Below are 17,803 nucleotides of genomic sequence, written 5' to 3'. Positions count from 1 at the left end.
GTGCTGACATCTGGGAACCTGAAGCCTGCTTCAGATTTCTGTGTGTGTGTCTCTCTCTCTCCCTCTGCCCCTCCCCTGCTCACATTCTGTCTCTGTCTCTCTCTCAAAAATAAATATTTAGGGGCGTCTGGGTGGCTCAGTCGGTTAAGTGCAGACTTCAGCTCAGGTCATGATCTCACAGTCCGTGGGTTCGAGCCCCGCATCGGGCTCTGTGCTGGCAGCTGGGAGTCTGGAGCCTGTTTCAGATTCTGTGTCTCCCTCTTTCTCTGACCCTCCCCTGTTCATGCTCTCTCTCTGTCTCAAAAATAAATAAATGTTAAAAAAAATTAAAAAATAATAATAAATAAATAAATATTTTAAAAAAATTTTTAATAAATAAACATTAAAAAAAAAAGTCTTGGGGCTCCTGGGTGGCTCAGTCAGTCAAGCGTCTGGCTCTTGACTTCGGCTCAGGTCATGGTCTCACAGTTCATGGGTCTGAGCCCCAATTGGACACTGTGCTGGTGGTGCAGAGCCTGGTTGGGATTCTCTCTTCCCCCTCTCTCTGCCCCTCCCCTGCTTGTGTGTTCAGCCTCTCTCTCTCTCTCTCAAAATAAATACATAAACTTAAAAAAAAAAAAAAAAGTCTTCTTTTCTTCCACATGTCTACATGTCTTCTCCTCCAAAGGATGGCCCTTTGACCCATAGTTTAAAATTCCTTCCTTGTCTTCCCCTTGAGTGCAGGATAAAACCCAGACTCATTTATGACCCACATTTCCTGCAGTCCTCCCAGGTTCTGTTTTCTCTCTTTACCTAACACTTGAGCCTCACAGACTCTCTCTGTGTTTTCTGGACATGGTGTTTCTTTCATGTGATAAGGTCTTTGCACGTACTCTTTCCTCTGCCTGGAATGCTCTCCAGCACAGTCTTCCATGTGCAAAATTTGCTTTAAGAAGGTGGCAGAATATATTTTCATTGAAGCCTTTCCTGATTGCCCCAGGAGTAGGCATTCTTTCCTCTGGATTTTCATAATTCGTCATGATTCTGTTCTATCATAATTGTGTTCCTCCCCAACGTGAGCCTCTCAAAGGCTGAGGGGTCATATTCATCTTTTTATCCCAGTGTGGTGCTTAACTACCAGTAGATGCTCATTAGGTGATGGACTGATACATGGATGGATAGACTAATGAGTGGCTGGGGAGACGGAAGGGAGGAAGGAAGGAGGGAAGGACGGACGGACGGACACACACTCAAGCCAAGAACTTGAAGCACCTTATAAACAAACATCTGACTAGCTAGGTGCTCTGCTAACAGAGGGCATTGGGACTTGTTTTTTCATGATTTCTAGGTAGAGTAACCATTTAACTGAGCATCCAAACTGGGACGTTTCTGAGAGTGCAGCTGGCAGGAGGAATTTACGTGGATGATTATACTGGGACTCTAGGCGCAAACCAAGAACGTCTCAGACAAACAGGAGCAGACGGTCATCCTACTAGGTGAAAATAACAGTCTAGCCAGGAGGACAGGTTCCCCCGGGTGAAGAGTCACCTCTCTTGCATTTGTAGCTGCACCTCCGGTTGCATGTGACCGCAGTACAGTGATACCTATTTATGTGGTTAGTGTGTCACAACTGTGGTAGGTAGGTAACCAGGACCACCTTTCATTGGTGTTAATAATGTGCGTCTTTGTCCTGGAAACAGTTTGTGGACTGTTGTCTCAGAATAAACTACTACTCAGGAAAGTTGCTTTGTGGCTCTTCTTTTTTTAATTTTTATTTTATTTAAATGTTTATATTAGAGCACGCAAGCCGCAAGCCAGGAGGGCTAGAGAGAGAGGGAGACAGAATCCAAAGCAGACTCCAGGCTCCTGCAGTCAGCACAGAGCCTAACACAGGGCTCGAACTCATGAGCTGTGAGATCATGACCTGAGCCGAAGTTGGATGCCTAACCGACTAAGCCACCCAGGCATCCCCCCCCTTTTTTTTTTTTTAATGTTTATAGTTGAGAGAGAGCGGCTTTGTGGCCCTTCTAAAGCCTAACCGACTTCCAGCGTTCATCTTCTCTAAAGCCCAAACTTCCTTCCAGTGTTACCTTCCACTTACATTAAGTGTAGTGTCTTGCACCTCGTATTTGCTACGTAGACATTTTTTAAGGAGTCGATTTACGTTAGATGGAAGGGACTTGTGTTTCTTATCTCTCGGCCTTTCTTCTCTCTACCCTGCCCCCTGCCTCTTGAAATCCTCCCCTTCCTTTTGAAATTGCACTCTCCGGTAATGCCTTCTCAAGTTAGCCTGACCTACAACAGTCTCTTTGAGCTCTTGGTGTCCGCACATCCCTTTTTTGGGGCAATTATGGTACACTGCTTTGTAACATCTCTTTGGTATTGACTTGTTTAACTTGCGTTTGCAGTTCGCAGTTCCGAAAGTTAGGCATTCCACATTAAATTGTGAAAGCATGTTTTCTGCGTTATTTTCTTTTCCTTTTTTTTTTTCTTTTAAAGAGATGGCTTATTTATTTATTTATTTATTTATTTATTTTTAAGTTGATGTATTTATTTTTGAGATAGAACACACCAGCAGGGGAGGAGCAGAGAAAGACAGAGGATATGAAGTGGGTTCTGTGCTGACAGCAGAGAGCCCAGCATGGGGCTTGAACTCATGAACCGTGAGATCATGACCTGAGCCCAAGTCGGATGCTTCCACTAAGCCACCCAGGTGTCCCTCCACATAATTTTCAATAGAAAAATTATAATATGATACACATCAACCACAAATCTCAGCCAATTTCCTAAAAAGGAATTGAAACACAGTAAAATGCCAGTGTATAAATAAACTATTACATAGGGATGTAAGATGCTTAGAACATCACCCTTACTTAATATGGTCATCAGGAAACAGTTGCTTTGCGTGCAACTATCATGCCTGTCTTATCACCAGCCACGCTGGAGACCCAAGTATACCCTTTGATCTGTTTTTGAAAATATGTAGGGTCTCCTGTCTGGCTCAGTTAATAAACTGTGCAACTCTTGATCTCGGGGTCATGAGTTCAAGCCCCATATTGAGTGTGGAGCTTAAAAAAAAAAGAAAGGGGCGCCTGCATGGCTCCATTGGTTGAGCATTGGACTCTTGGTTTCAGCTCAGGTCATGATCTCATGGTTCGTGAGCTCGAGCCCTACATCGGGCTCTGCGCTGACAGTGTGGAACGTGCTTGGGGGCACTCTCTTTCCCCTGTCTCTGCCCATTCCCTACTCGCTCTCTCTGTCTCTTAAATAAACTTAGGGAAAAAAAAGAAAGAAAGAAAATGTCTCTGTGTAATTCTGAAATGTTACCAGTTGTATTAGCATGTAACTGGAAAATTTTTGTCTCGTGGTTTTATTTTAAAATGCAGTATTGAATTTTGGCGATATGCATATAAACAGGAAAGATTATTGTATAAAGAGATATATATGTTCTGTGAAGTTTGGGATTAAGAAAGAAGAAGCATTGTATTCTATTCTGTCCTATCCTATCCTATCTTATACTACACTATCCTATTCTATCTTATTCTAAAACATTAACAGTAAATGTTAGATGTGCCTGAGTTTAATGAGCACTTACTGTAATTGTAATTCCTTGCTTGTTACTTACATGGTATATCTCCTTAGTGTTTTGCACATTATGTGCTAATTACATGTTTGTAGGTGGACTTTAAGAATATCTACCTGTACCCCAAATCAAATAAGGAGATTGAGCCCTGCGCAGAAAATGTACACATGCTGAATACGTGCCTAATGCCTTTTTCCCCTTTGTTTTGCAGACTTCACCGCCAAAAGGAAAAAGAAAGTGGCAGAGATTTACCAGGCTCTGAACAGTGATCCCACTGATGTGGCTGCCCTTAGACGCATGGCTATCAGTGAAGGAGGGCTCCTGACTGATGAGATCAGGCAGAAAGTGTGGCCCAAGCTCCTCAATGTCAATACCAATGACCCACCTCCTATATCAGGTAATGGTGGGGAATGTTTGTGAGGGGAACTTGTCTAAGATGTGAGGACAAAAGAATTTCAGGATCTTTCATTCTTAATGCTCATTTTAAACCAGTTGTAGATGAGTAAATCTGAACCATTTTAGGGCCCACTCTAAAAATTGGGCCCACTCTGAAAATAAGGCCAAACTGATAAGACTTTTCTTCAAAAATGGAGTGAGCTTTTACGAGGTTGATAGGTAGCGTTTATCGGCTAAGTGGGGGAGTTTATATTCTGGTCTGTGTTCACTTAGAGGTGGGTTGTAGGAATCTGTATTTTAACAAGCACCCCAGCTGGTTCTGGTGCAAATGAACTCCATTTTGAGAAACTTTAGGCCATGGGGAGAGAGAATATTTCTCCGGTCCTTAAGAAAAACAAGGCCAAACGAAACTTTTTTGTTGGGAAATACTAAGATTCTTTTGAAAGCTCAAATTCTGTAACTGTATGAAAAGCTGTTCCTTAACTAGTTTGCAAGGCCCATGCAGTCGAAGGAGTTTCTTGGAATATAGCACAACATACGAAGAAAGTACTGTGAAAGAAAGAATCCCCTTTGTCATTCATTCATTCAACACTGGTGGCTTTCCTGCCGTGTATAGCAGAAGTCCAGGTGCTGGAGATTCTTCCACTCATTTGGCAGGTGGTCCTTGTGCTCCTGTTGTGCGCCAGGTACTAGAGATGATTAAAACAGCCTCTGCTGATCAAAAGCTCACAGTGTCACGGTGCACACTGCAGCCGAGTGGGTGTTAAGTCGCCTCTTGTTAGTCTCTTTGAAACCGGCTGCCTCGGAGCAGTCAGCTGTGGGTTGGAAGGAAGAGACATCACCGTATTCACACTCTTAACTCCTGAGATGAAGTCCTTCTCTCAGATCGCAAACTTCCCAGAGCTTTATAAGATGAAGTCTGTATGTGGGGATGTGTTACACCTGCTCCTCGGTAGCTTTCGGTTGTAGTTGTGATGGAAATGCGCACTTGTTACAGAACACTCGGTTCGGTTGAGGAAAGTGTGTGCTTGCTGCGTATATACAGCAGCTAGAGGCTGCCGCAGTATTTTCAGTGTTAGATTGGCAGCTGAACACAAGTACCCGCTCCTGTTTGCACCCAGTCCTAGAACTTCAGGGTCAAGAGAGGTGAGGTACTTCTTTGTGTGCGTTTATCTTAATACTCCTTTCTGAGCAGCTCAGTGCTCCCTAGGCTGTACAGATGTTTGAGTTTCTCCAGCAGTCTGTGGTTTCCCCATCCACGATCTCAACTGATCCTTGCAGTGACCTGAGAGGTGCATATGGAAGGAAATATCCCCATTTTACAGACGTGGACCTTGAAGTTCAGGGCCGTCCCCTGGTGACACACGGTAGCAGCCTCCAATAGGCCCCTGGCCTCCTGACTCCTTGTGCACTGCTCCTTCTATCTCAGGATTGCCTCCTGGGCAGTCCGTGTCCCTCCGCTTACAGTCACTTTAGCTTGAATGAAACGGCGGGTTTGGAGCTAACCTGGGGGTTCCTCTCCCCTTGTTGTCTCTTGTGTCATATGTCCTCTTGAGGAAGAAGCTTAAGTGTGCCCTCCCGGCCTTTGGTGCCATAGCAGAATGTTCTTGTCCCTGCTCCGGCTTCTCAGACTTTGCTGCGGTAACGCGTTCCTTTTCCTCCCACAGGGAAGGACCTGCGGCAGGTGAGCAAGGACTACCAGCAAGTGCTGCTGGACGTCCGCCGGTCCTTACGGCGCTTCCCGCCCGGTGAGAAGCAAGTGCTCCCTCGGTCTTGCCGCCCCAGGAGCTCCCGCCCCAACTGCACCCAGCGGGACCCGGTCGGTCGGGGACCTTGTACTCACGACTGGGTCACCTTCAGACCCCGCACTGCCAAAGTCTGAGCCAGAAGTCCTTTCTCTTGGCCTAGACGTGGTGGATGAAAACCCTAGGGGTTTTTCCCCCTTCAGAGCCACGGGAGAGACTCCGTAGGGACCGCTGTAGCCATTGTCTGGCTTTAAAGAGCAGCTTGGCTGACCAGTGGGCGCTAACAAGAGCCAGGCATACCTTCATCCGATTGGATTTCTAAGTAGGGATTTCTCCCACATGCCTCTCTTGGGTCCCTGGACTGGAAGGGAGGCCCTTCCCTGCGTGGTTAAAGGGGCTGTTTGAGAAACTGCTTCCCACGCTGGGGAGAAGGAGAACGGTGGCCGGCTCTGGTCTCTGTCTTCGCAACAGAGGAAGCTGGGCGACAGACCTCGTGCTTCTGATCCCGTCCTCTCCCTCTGGCAGCCTCGCCTTTGCGTAGGTCCGGGGAGGAAGGAGAATTGCCGCAGGGGACGAGAGCCTCTAAACCCATTGCCTCCCTCTTCCAAAACCGTGCTCTGGCTCAGATTTGCCCATTAAAGCGCCTTCTTCGCCGCTTGCAGCCTTGCTCCAAGACAGTGACACTCGCCATCCCTGTGTGGCCGGTAGCTTTTAAGAACGTGTGCCCGTGGCCCAGTCCCCTTTCCCTGGGCTACAAGTCCACATCAGACCGCACGGGCCAAGGCCCCATTTCCCCCCAGCTAATCTTTTCCTTGGAACCCTTTCTGCTTCTTCCGTTTGTGGACCGATGGTGCGTGAGGCTCTTTGTATGGGCTGACCTTTCCACGTGCTTTCATATTCTTCTCGCGTCCGTGTTGTTCTGAGCTTAGCCGACCTCTCTTACTCTGAAACTTCAGAGTTTAGGTTAGTCTCTCCGCCTTGTTTACTTTCCCTAACCATTGTAGCTGGTCTGCTCCATTTTCTTTTTGGCTTATCTTTTACAGTATGCCTCTTTGAGAAGAGGTGGTGTAAACACGAGCAACAGATGAATTTGCTTTTACCTTAAACCCTTTGTTCAGGGTCGTTTGGGCGCTTCCATGAACTGTTTTCTCTCAATGTCTGTCATAACTGGAAGGGCTAATGGTGTGGGAGAGCAGTGCTGGGGCCACTCCTCCAAAGCAGCTCACAAGGCCACGTTTTGGCAGTTTCCTTCTTTCTTCCTTTCTCTCTCTCTCTTTCTTTCTTTCCTTTTTCTTATTTTTTTTAATGTTTATTTTTGAGAGAGAGAGCAAGAGAGAGAGAGCAAGCAGGGGAGGGGCAGAGAGAGAGGGAGACCCAGAAGCAGGCTCCAGGCTCTGAGCTGTTAGCACAGAGCCCCACGCAAGGCTCGAAATCACGAACCGCAAGATCATGACCTGAGCTGAAATTGGAGGCTTAACCGACCCTGCTACCCAGACGCTTTTTTTTGGCATTTTCATACTAAAAGCCACATGAGAGGCGCCTGGGTGGCTCAGTTGGTTAAAGGTCTGACTCTTGGTTTCGGCTGTGGTCACAATCTCATGGTTCTTGAGCCCCGACTCAGACTCTGAGCTAACAGCAGGGAGCCTGCTTGGGGATTCTCTCTCCTCCCCCCTCCTTCTCTGCCCCTCCCCAACTCATGCAAGCTCTGTCTCTCTCTCTCAAAATAAATAAACAAACTTCCGAAAAATAAAAAAATAAAAGTCACATGAGCAGAGGAGCCATACTGACCACTGCGAGAACCAGCTGCGTTATCTGCGCTATCTCCTGAGGCAGGCGCCCCGTTTCTGGAATCTCTTAGATCAAGATACAGTCCTGGGGGCGTGCCTGGGTGGCTAAGTTGGTCAGGTGTCGTGACTCTTGATTTCAGCTCAGGTCATGATCTCACGGTTCAGGAGTTCCAGCCCTGTGTCGGGCTCTGTGCCGACAGTGCAGAGCCTGCTTGGGATTTTCTCCCTCTCTCTCTAACTCTCCCTGCCTCACATGCATGCGTTCGCGCTCTCTCTCTCTCTCTCTCTCTCTCTCTCTCTCAAAAATAAACTTAAAAAAAAGGGGGGTGAGGGCGCCTGGGTGGTTCAGTCGGTTGAGCGTCTGACTTCAGCTCAGGTCATGATTTCATGGTCTGTGAGTTCAAGCCCCGTGTCAGGCTCTGTGCTGACAGCTGGGAGCCTGGAGCCTGCTTCGGATTCTGTGTCTCCCTCTCTCTCTGCCCCTCCCCCATTCATGCTCTGTCTCTCTCTGTCTCAAAAATAAATACACATTAAAAAAAATTTAAAAAAGAAAAAAGGTTAGATTCCTGTGATGCTTAGGTTGGCTTAAAGGGGAACACACAATTCTTAAATTTTTTATTTGTATGTAGTTTCATATCTATAGAAAAGTTGCAAAAATAAGACAAATGATTCCTCAGATAACTTTTACCCAGATTTCCTTATATGTTAGCATTTTACTATATCCGTTTTCATATGGCTTTGTGTCTTTCTTACACACACACACACACACACACACACACACACACACACTTTTTTTTTCTGAACTATTTAGGAATAAATTACAGACCTGCTGCCCCTTTACCCCTAAATATTTCAAGGTGTGGTTCCTAAAACAAGGCCCTTACATAATCACAGTGCACTTATTAAAATCAGTAACACACTGAAAAATACTGCTTCTCGTGTATATTTTATTCAGGTCTCACCGTTTACTGCAATAATGTCCTTTACAGGAAAAGGAGATACAGATGCATTCATTTCCCATTTAGTCATTGTTTCTCTTTAGCCTTCTTTAACCTGGAATAGTTCCTTTGTGTTTTATGACTCAGTTATTTTTGTAAAATTTCCCTTGGTTTGGGCTTGTCTAGTATTTCCTTATGATTAGATTCAGGTTTATGTGCTTTTTTTGTTGTTGTTTATTTTTGAGAGAGAGCACAAGTGAGGGAGGGGTGGACAGAGAGGGAGACACAGAATCCGAAGGCGGCTCCAGGCTCCGAGCTGTCGGCGCAGAGCCCGACGCGGGGCTCCAACTCCCGTGCCCTGAGATCCTGGCCCGAGCCGGTCGGACGCTCAGTCGACTGAGCCCCCGGGCACCCCAGGTTTATGCGCTCTCGATGGGAATTCCACGGAAGCGATCCTGTGTTCTCGGCGCGCACATCAGGAGGCTCGTGCCGTCACATAGCCACACCCCTGGCAGTGTCCACTGCGGGGACCTGGTTAGGAAGGTGTCTGCGGGCTCGCCCGCCGTGAGGTGGCTGCTCTCTGGCTCTTTCCCGTGTGCCAGGTGGTATCGATGGTGTGTGGATTCCAGCGTGTTGCCCAATTGTTCCTAATTCGGTTTTTTGTTTTTGTTTTTGTTTTTGTTTTTAATTAAACGCTTTGGAACTCCTTTGCTGCCCGTCCTAACCTCCTGGTTACCAGGCTGCTTGCTGTGTTCAAGTGCATCTCCCCTCCCCCCTCCGCAGGCATGCCAGAGGAACAGAGGGAGGGGCTGCAGGAGGAGCTGATCGACATCATCCTGCTCATCTTGGAGCGCAACCCCCAGCTGCACTACTATCAGGGCTACCATGACATCGTGGTCACGTTTCTGCTGGTGGTCGGCGAGGGGCTGGCGACATCTCTGGTAGAAAAATTGTCCACCCACCACCTCAGGTACTGGTGCAGAGGAACAGAGGAGGAAGGCGATCGTTGCTCGAGCCACCCGCCCCCCCTCCCGCCCCGCCCCCGGGGAGAACTCCTCGGCCCAGTGTCCGCTCATTGTTTTCAGCGTGGGAGCCCCGTTCTGCCCCCTCAGCCTGGATCCGGGTGTCCGGTCGGACCGAACTCAGTGCATTGTCTCCCTCTAGGGATTTCATGGACCCCACAATGGACAACACCAAGCACATATTAAACTGTCTGATGCCCATCATTGACCAGGTGAATCCAGAGCTTCACGACTTCATGCAGAGGTATATACGCCCCTCCGTGCATGCACAGACACACCCCTTGGGCTTTCTCCTGGCCTGTGTGTCTCCCCCGTGAGTCTGGCTCGGTGTCCCCATCATCGTATGTTGATGAGCGTTAAGTTCTTCCAGGTCGTCCTTTCTGTCTGCCAGCGACCTGGATAATCCAGTTCTGTACAATCTGGGAGCATTTGGGGGGTACCATGCTCCTGTGGGGATACAAGAGATGTCACAGCACAGGCCCTTGAGGACTTTACATCTGGTGAGGAGAGGTCGGTGAGGTCCGCGTGCCGAGGTAGACTCTGAGGTTACTGCCACCAGAGAAGTACATAACTACTGTGGGATGCCCAGGCATGAAAGACAAAGTCAGCTGTGGGTTGTTTTACTCACCAGATACCAAGGAGAAGAAACATTTCTTTGCAAATCTCACGGGACTTTTTTCTCTTCTGTGTAATTGGCAATGTGTCTTTGACCGGCACCTCACCCTTTTTTTTTTTTAAATAGTATCTGTGTCTTAAGGTGTTTCAGTGATCTCTTAACTGAACAGTTAATACAATTATGTCTTTAAGCCTGAGAATATGTATGTTGCCTGTGCCCCCAGACGGATATATGACTTTCTCAGAAGGAAATGATGGTACATTGTGAAAACAGCTACTTCTTCCTGTATATGACATTTTTTGGCCATTAAGAAAACAGCCAGTGAGATAAGGCAACCAGGACCCTATCATAGTATTAGTGTCATGAGGGTGGGTATGTTTTAAGGACTTTGTATTTTGTGAGAAGACGCTGAATTCCTCGGTGGCTGAATTTTCCAGAGCGTGTCTTTCTCACATTCTTCTCATAAGCGCGGAGGACAAAGACACCCCCGACAGTGGGAAGGGACAGCCCAGCAGGGAACCTAACATCTGGATTTCCTTGCCCCTAGTGCCGAGGTGGGAACCATCTTTGCCCTCAGCTGGCTCATCACCTGGTTTGGGCACGTCCTGTCTGACTTCAGGCACGTTGTGCGGTTATACGACTTCTTCCTCGCCTGCCACCCGCTGATGCCCATTTACTTTGCAGCCGTGGTAAGTACAGGCCGTGAGCCGGCAACTAGGTTCACCATCCATGATCATCTTCCCTCAAGGGAGACCTGGTGACGAGGGAAAGATGGGAAAAATAGCATTTCCCAGACTGACGTCCCTGGACACCGTTCCGTGCATTGTTAATGGGACTGTCATGGGAAACGAGGGTTCTGTGTAAGATAGGCTGATCAATGCTTGGTTGGACCAAGTGAAACCAGTCTGTTGACCGCACGTCTCCTCTGAACCTTTAAAACGCTCGCGTGCGTTAGGGATGGTCACTGTTCCTGTTGACGTCTTCCAGAAGTGGTATAGACCGCAGCTCCAGACTCGGGAAGAGGCGAGGTGCAGTATGACGAGAGGACACTGACGTGGCTTGGTGGGGGCTCCAGTTAGGAGGGCCTGGATCGTGGAGGTCGGAGTGGAAGTGGGAGCACACGGGAACCCCTCGCTGTTTTGGGGAGGGGAGCAAGCCTGTTCTTTCTACTGCTTTGATCCATTTCTTCCGTGTTAGAGCTCCAGGGATCTCCCCGATACCCCTTTCCTCTTCTTCCCCCTGAAAGAACCTCGCTCATTTTATTGGTCAGCCTTCCACATCCTGGGGTGGGAGTTTGCCGGTTGTAGGAAAGATGAGCTCACCGGGAAAAGCACTCAGATACGGTCGTTATTGCTTCCTAGGTGGACACGAGACTTTGTTGAAGGTGCAGGGCCAGCCCAGTCTGTCACCAATTTAAATTCATCGCTAAGGAGAATGATGTGCCAGTGGCGAAGGCCCCGTATGTTCTGGTCTCTGACGCAAGGCCTTGCTCCCCACAGATCGTGTTGCATCGAGAGCAGGAGGTCCTGGATTGCGACTGCGACATGGCCTCGGTCCACCACCTATTGTCCCAGATCCCTCAGGACCTGCCCTACGAGACACTGATCAGTAGAGCCGGAGACCTGTTCGTTCAGTTTCCCCCGTCCAAGCTGGCTCTGGATGCAGCTGCCCAGCAGCAGGCCGAGAAGTGAGTGAGGCCAAGGCTCCGGTTGAACCGGGGGTGTTCGTACATGAGCAGGAGCGGTGAAGACCGTGTCTGCTGGGGACAGGGCTGGGCCACGTTTCTAGAGATCTAAGCTTACGCCAGCAGGAACCCCACTTTGGTCTTCGTGAGTCTTTATCAAGAAGAGCCTTCGAAGCAGTGGGTGGCTCTGCCCTCAGCCTCTTTCATAATCCAGTTTTTCTTTCCTTGTCTTCTTTCGAGCCATCTCGTTCTTTCCGTCTCCTTCCCTCTGCAGGACGGCAGCCTCTACCTTCAAAGACTTCGAGCTGGCGTCGGCCCAGCAGAGGCCTGACACGGTGCTGCGGCAGCGGTTTCGGGGCCTTCTGCGGCCTGAGGAGCGAACGAAAGACGTCCTGACCAAACCAAGGACCAACCACTTTGTGAAACTGGCGGTGATGGGGCTGACGGTGGCGCTCGGAGCGGCCGCCCTGGCCGTAGTGAAGAGCGCCCTGGAGTGGGCCCCGAAGTTTCAACTGCAGCTCTTCCCCTAGACGCCAGAGAGGACGCTTCCTCTTCCGTGACATTAAGGTCTCACCCTTCCATGGAAGGATTGGGAGGGGGTGGAATTTCCTTTATTAAAAGGGTTTCTGTCAAGGGTTTTCTATTCCTGCCGGCCCTCCCTCCCTGCCTGTGGTTTGCCTTTGCTTCAGAGGCCGAGAGGGGAGCCCGCCTGGCATCTGGCGCCGGCACTTGGAGGCCTGGCTGCGGACTCCTCTCCTTCCGGGGGGGGGGACCCGGGGCCGGCCCCGCCCCCCCAACCCCGCCCCCCCCCCCCCCCCGCTGCCACCTCTCGTGTTGGAGGAACTGGGTTTCTTGAGCTGCCCACGGCTGTGGGAACCCGCTGGGCCTGGTGCCTGGGGACCCTCTCGGCTGCCCAGTGGTAAATAAGCTGGGCCACCAAGCGCCCGCCTCGCGGCTCCTCCAGTTCTGTCTGCGGCGGCCGGTCAGACACGGAGGGAGCCACTGCTGAGGAAGTCGGACCTTGGAGCAGAGGCGAGGACAGAGGCTGCCGGCCGGGACCAAGACCGGCCCCTCTCAAGAACAGCTCTGCTAGCTGGCGGAGCTGGTCAGAGATCAGACAGGCGTGAACTAGGTTCCTAGGTAAATCCTGCCTGTTTTCAACCTAGAAGGCACTTGGGCATCTCCAGTCGAACAGGAAGGGACGTCAAGTTGTAGGGCCCAGATACAAACTGGTTTTGCCTGCCTTGTTTCTTTTTTTCCTGTCTGTTCTCTTGCACACGCCACATGATGTTGCTTTTAAAGGACACTTTTATTACTGTTTTTAGAATTACACATACCCAACGTGTAAAGTGCCCTCACTTTAAAAATGATAGTTCCTTCATGGGAAAAATAGTTCTCATCAGAAGGATGAGCTTCTGACACCCTGAACTTCCTTTCTCCCCAGTTATTTGACACCTCACTTGAGCTCGAGTTGCTGTGTGCTAACAGCCCCGCTCCTCCGGAGTGCCCACGTGCCCAGCTTTCCTTCCTTCCTGTTTCCCTCAGACCACTTTCCTGCTCCCGTGTAGGCACCCGCTCGCCACGCTGGCTTCATCTGGGGGGGTTCAGTTTATGCCCTCCACTGCTGGTCTCTCCTTCCTGGTTGGAGATGTCACTGGAAACTCGTCAGCCACCAGAAAGGGACACGCTGCAGCCTGCAGAGGTTGGGGGAGACCGAGAGCAGCCAGCTCCCGCCCTGAGCTTCTTGGGGACCCTCCAGGACTTAAGGGACAAGATGGATCGTTCGGTCCTTCCTGGACGGCTTTTCCCGTAAGCGAAGCCAAGTTTCTTTGAGATTAACTCTGGCTTGAAAACAAAGTGCCTTCTGCTGCTCTGAGGGGTTGAGGCGTATGGTATGAAGCAGCAATGTCCTTTCATTTCCCTGGTCTCTGGGGCACTGTTCTCTTGGCAGGTGTTTTCTTAACGTGAACATGCCCGAAGTCCTCTCCCTTGGCGTACCCAGACCACAGAGTGGAGGGCATTCAGTGTGCCAGGCAGCCAGCGGGCCCAGAGCAGTGGGGAGTGGTGTCTACGCCAAGTCACGTGAAGTGACACTAAGCACTTTAAAACAGAAGGTCAAAGTGATGGGTCATTCTCTGTGGCAGGAGCCCCACTTGGGGTGAGTGTAATGTGGGTGGGTTAATCTAGACAGCGGGGGATTCGTGAAGACCAAGGAAATTCTTCCAGGACCCTGAGGTGGTGATGTGACAGATAGTCCCAGTCTTCTCCCCCCAGCAAGTTTGTCCCCTGTCATCTTTACGGACAGATGGCAGCACGGGCGCCTCCTGCCCCGGCACTGGGGCCTGGAAGGAATTGATGGGGAAGAGGGAAGGAGGGCATGTGATCAGGGTCCCAGGGCCACGGCCTTCAGATGCCAGGAAGCAAGTGTCCTATGCTCCCGCCGTGGCCTAAGGAGGGGGTTCGTTTGTTTTGTGGCTTTGCTGACATCAGGGTTCCCCCTGCCAATGAGAGGAAAGCATTATCCTTTACCTTCAGGTGGTTTACTGTTCTGTAAAGAATACATGTAAATATTTTGTACAGAGCCCTGTATAAAATAAATAGCCATACGTGGTTACTAATCAGTCTCCTGACATGGTGTCCTGCATACCACTTGTGGGGAGTAGACTCTGGCCTTACGCACCTGGCCTTGGGGCGCCCCCCTCTTCCACCTCGGGCCTGGGACTGCGCTGTAGTCTGCACACTCTTGGTTGGCCTTGACTTGCCTGGGGAGCTTGGGGATTACCTGCCGCCGTTTCTCTTTCAGCCGCACACCAGGTGCTGCCTGGGGGTACTGGTCACCGCTGAGCAGCGCAGGCCACGTGGGGTATTAGTCTGGGGTCGTCTTGCCTATTCTCCACATATTTCTGGAGATGCCTTTGGCTCTAAAGGCAAGGCTGACATTTGGTTTGGGACCTTCATCGGAGTGATGTGAATGTAACTTTATTTCCACATGTGATTTCCAGCCACAGAGGAGCCATCGAGAGCTATTCTTGCCAAGAATAGCTCTCCAACATCCTCAACACTCCCAGCCGTTGGGTAGTGGGGGCCCAGGGCAGTGCCAGGTGCCTGTGGCCTCCACCTTGAGGATGGGGCCATCCTGGAGGAAGCATCTGAGTTGTCTGGGATGCTCGTTAGCGTTTCCCTGGCCCAGAGGGGAGGGGCACCCGAGACGGAGCAGGCACCGCTCAGCTCTTGGACCTTGCCCCACCACCGCGGGCCAGCTGCCCCTTGACCCGACGCGATGCGGAGCACGGGCTGGCTGGGAACCGCCCCGCCCGTGGGAGCTCAGGCACCAGACCGCTACATTGAACAAGCAACTTGTTTTGAGAGGCACATTTGGTGTCCGTTTCATCAGAGTTGATGGTTAAATATAAAGAGGAGAATTTTGGTCCTTCCAACATTGAAGGAAGCGTATGTGTGGCATAAGAAGAAATAACTGCGTTTTGTCCCCTAAAAGCCTTGGAATTTCCCGATAGGAGCGTCTTTTGTTCACAGTGATTCCGTTTGATTCCCTGTGAGTTTCTGCTAATGAGGTGACGAGGTGGGATCACTAGAGTTTCCAGAATGGACAGGTTTGGAGGGTGGGACTTTTACCCTTACCACTGACTTCCAAGGAGGTGAGGGGACTGGGGGGGGGGGGGGGCCAGCGGGGGGGGGGGGCCGTAGCTGGGGAGCCATGGCTATACCAGCTCCAGATTCAGAGATTCGGAAAACTTCTGGATGAACACCTCACAGTGCCAGGAGGCGATGCACCCAGAGGGTTTGGGGGCACTGCACCTCCCTCCCCTAAGCCTTGCCCCCTGCGTCTCTTCCATTTTAGTTTGGGGAGTTGTATATGTAAATGTAAGTAAAGTCGGTAAATGTAAGTAAAGTGTTCTGTGAGCCCTTCTAGCAAAGTATTGAACCCGAGGGGGTGTTGTAGAAACCCTTGAATTTGTGGTTGACCGGAGAGAAGTGTGGGCAGCCTGGGCGCCCCATTTGCGGCTGCATCTGAAGTGGGACCGAGTTAACCTGTGAGGTCTCCAGGTAGTGTCAGAATTGAGTTGTATTGTTGGGCCAGTTGGTGTTGGAGAACTGGAGAAGCGGTGTCAGAAAATGCCACGTGATAGGCGAGTAGAGGGGGAAATAGTGTAAAAACAACAGCCGACTAAAGTGTGGGTGGGGGGTGCCTGGCTGACTCCGCTGGAGGACGTGCGTCTCTTGATCTCGGGTCGTGAGTTGGAGCCCCACATCGGGTGTAGAGCTTACTGGGGAAAAGTGTGGTGGTTTGATAGAGATGAAGTAGGTCATGCCAGTGGAAGGGGACTTGGGGTTCAGGCCAGGGGCAGCTCTGAGCCCCAGAGAAGGGAGCTGGGACTGGGTGTGAGAGAGCTAATGGTGGCACGATGGCTGGTGTGTCACTTCCTGGCAGCGTGAGCTGCTCTGAGTTGCACCGTCCCTGAGACTCAATGTCAAGAACAGTAAAATAGGGATAGTCCCATCCCACATGGGCGGTTTAATGAGACGAGCTTTGTGGAAATGTACAAACTGTGAGGCGCTGGGAGTGTTTTGATTCGGTGGGGGTGAACGTTTATTGATCCATAAACGCCTTTAGCCAGCCCGGAGCTAGGACCCCCAAGTTCACCCAGGGAGCGGGCGGTGCCTGCAGGGAAGAACAGGCCGGAGGCTTTTGCCAAATCCGACCACGAGACCATGGGGCCTGAGGCTCAGCCTGGCTTTATCTTCTTTCCCTGCCCCGCCTTCTCCTGCAGCCTTCATTCCTGTCCTTACAAAGGCCCTCCAGTTGCTCGGAGTCTTTTCTCCACACTTCCATGTGCTGGGATCTGCCCAGCAGCCTTTGTGAGCCAGCAGGCCTGTGGGCTTGCCTCCAGCTTCCTGCCTTTTAAGCGAGTGGCTTTGATGTCCGCCCCAGACCCTCAAGGAAGATGGGTCGCCTCTGGCAGGGGCTGTGAAGCCCATCCTCCGCTTCCTGCCCATACCAGCAGCAGCTGCTCTTAGCAGCGGGCTTCCTCTTGTCTTCCCCTGCTCTGGGAGAGACAGGCTGTCCCGCAAGTCCCACAAGTCCACGGGGCCTCCTGCTGCTTCCTCGGACAGGTGGCTCGAGTCCAAAGCCCATGGGGTTTGGTTGCAAGTCCGCCCTGGCGAGCTGGCACGGGGCTGTCTGTGGTCAGGGCCCCCGGGAATGGGCTGTCCCCTTGGGAGTAGAGACATCTGCACTTGACCCACAGTAGGGAGCACCTGCAGCCTGCCCATCTAGGATCCTTCACCCGCTGGCACGGAAGGTGCTGGAGGCCAGAACCTGGGCCAGCCCCGCACCCCTCCGTTTGAACTCCTGACCCTCTCTGCTTGGCTGCAGTCAGACTCTGCTCTGTGCACCCTTGCCACCCTGCAAACTGCCTGTCCAGTTGCGACTGGCCCAAGAGCATCCTGCCCCTCAAGGTGGGCACAGGGGCGCCTAGACGGAGCGAGGACCCCAATGCTCCGTCACGCCTTCGCTCCACCACTGACAGAGGCCAACCTATCAATTTCCCGCTGCAATTCCCAGATGGCTGGGGATCCCGCCTGCGTGTAGGGTCCCAGCCCACCGCCCTTTCACTCCCTCTCACGACATCATACTCATCCCTTCCTGAAAAGCCATTTTAATTAGCTTACACAGCAGCAAAGAGGGAGCCGTGGACGATGAACCTGATGGGCTGTGCTTTAGAAACCGCCAGGTCTCTCTCGGGGCTCTGAACAGGACTAGCAGCAGTTCTATAAGAGGCCCCAGGCCTCTGACCGCAAAGGCAGGGAAAAGCCGGCCCCACAACGCCGCTGGCAAGGCGGTGGGCTACACGTGTTCAGCAGATGAGGGTGGTGGAAGCGAGTGTGGACTCACACGAGGCTCTCAGAGATTCCATCCTGCAAGACCTCTGGCCAGGGCCGTGTTTAAAGTCTGGGTCAGGCAGAGTTCCGAAGAGCCACAGAGAAGAGCTGAGAGGTCTGGCCAGCAAGCCCCAGAGGGAGGGCAAAGGCAC

General features: G+C 51.2%; 1 protein-coding gene across 3 annotated transcripts in view; it reads left to right on the top strand.

Moving 5' to 3' along the window:
• The window catches only part of TBC1D20 (TBC1 domain family member 20), an 18,533-nt gene extending 4,165 nt beyond the window's left edge, over positions 1 to 14,368 (top strand). For all 3 annotated transcript variants that reach the window (XM_040447443.1, XM_040447444.1, XM_040447445.1), the window contains 7 exons: positions 3,774 to 3,959; positions 5,626 to 5,706; positions 9,212 to 9,398; positions 9,593 to 9,694; positions 10,614 to 10,755; positions 11,566 to 11,753; positions 12,025 to 14,368. In XM_040447443.1, the coding sequence (XP_040303377.1) occupies positions 3,774 to 3,959; positions 5,626 to 5,706; positions 9,212 to 9,398; positions 9,593 to 9,694; positions 10,614 to 10,755; positions 11,566 to 11,753; positions 12,025 to 12,280 (1,142 nt within the window). In that variant the 3' untranslated portion in view covers positions 12,281 to 14,368. The remainder of the gene's footprint in view (positions 1 to 3,773; positions 3,960 to 5,625; positions 5,707 to 9,211; positions 9,399 to 9,592; positions 9,695 to 10,613; positions 10,756 to 11,565; positions 11,754 to 12,024) is intronic.
• The last annotated feature ends 3,435 nt before the right edge of the window (positions 14,369 to 17,803 follow it).

This window comes from Herpailurus yagouaroundi, unplaced genomic scaffold, assembly GCF_014898765.1.
Source record: "Herpailurus yagouaroundi ecotype Mexico unplaced genomic scaffold, PumYag 196, whole genome shotgun sequence".
In the NCBI taxonomy this organism is placed as follows: Eukaryota; Metazoa; Chordata; class Mammalia; order Carnivora; family Felidae; genus Herpailurus; species Herpailurus yagouaroundi.
This window is presented reverse-complemented; position numbering and strand designations above follow the sequence as displayed.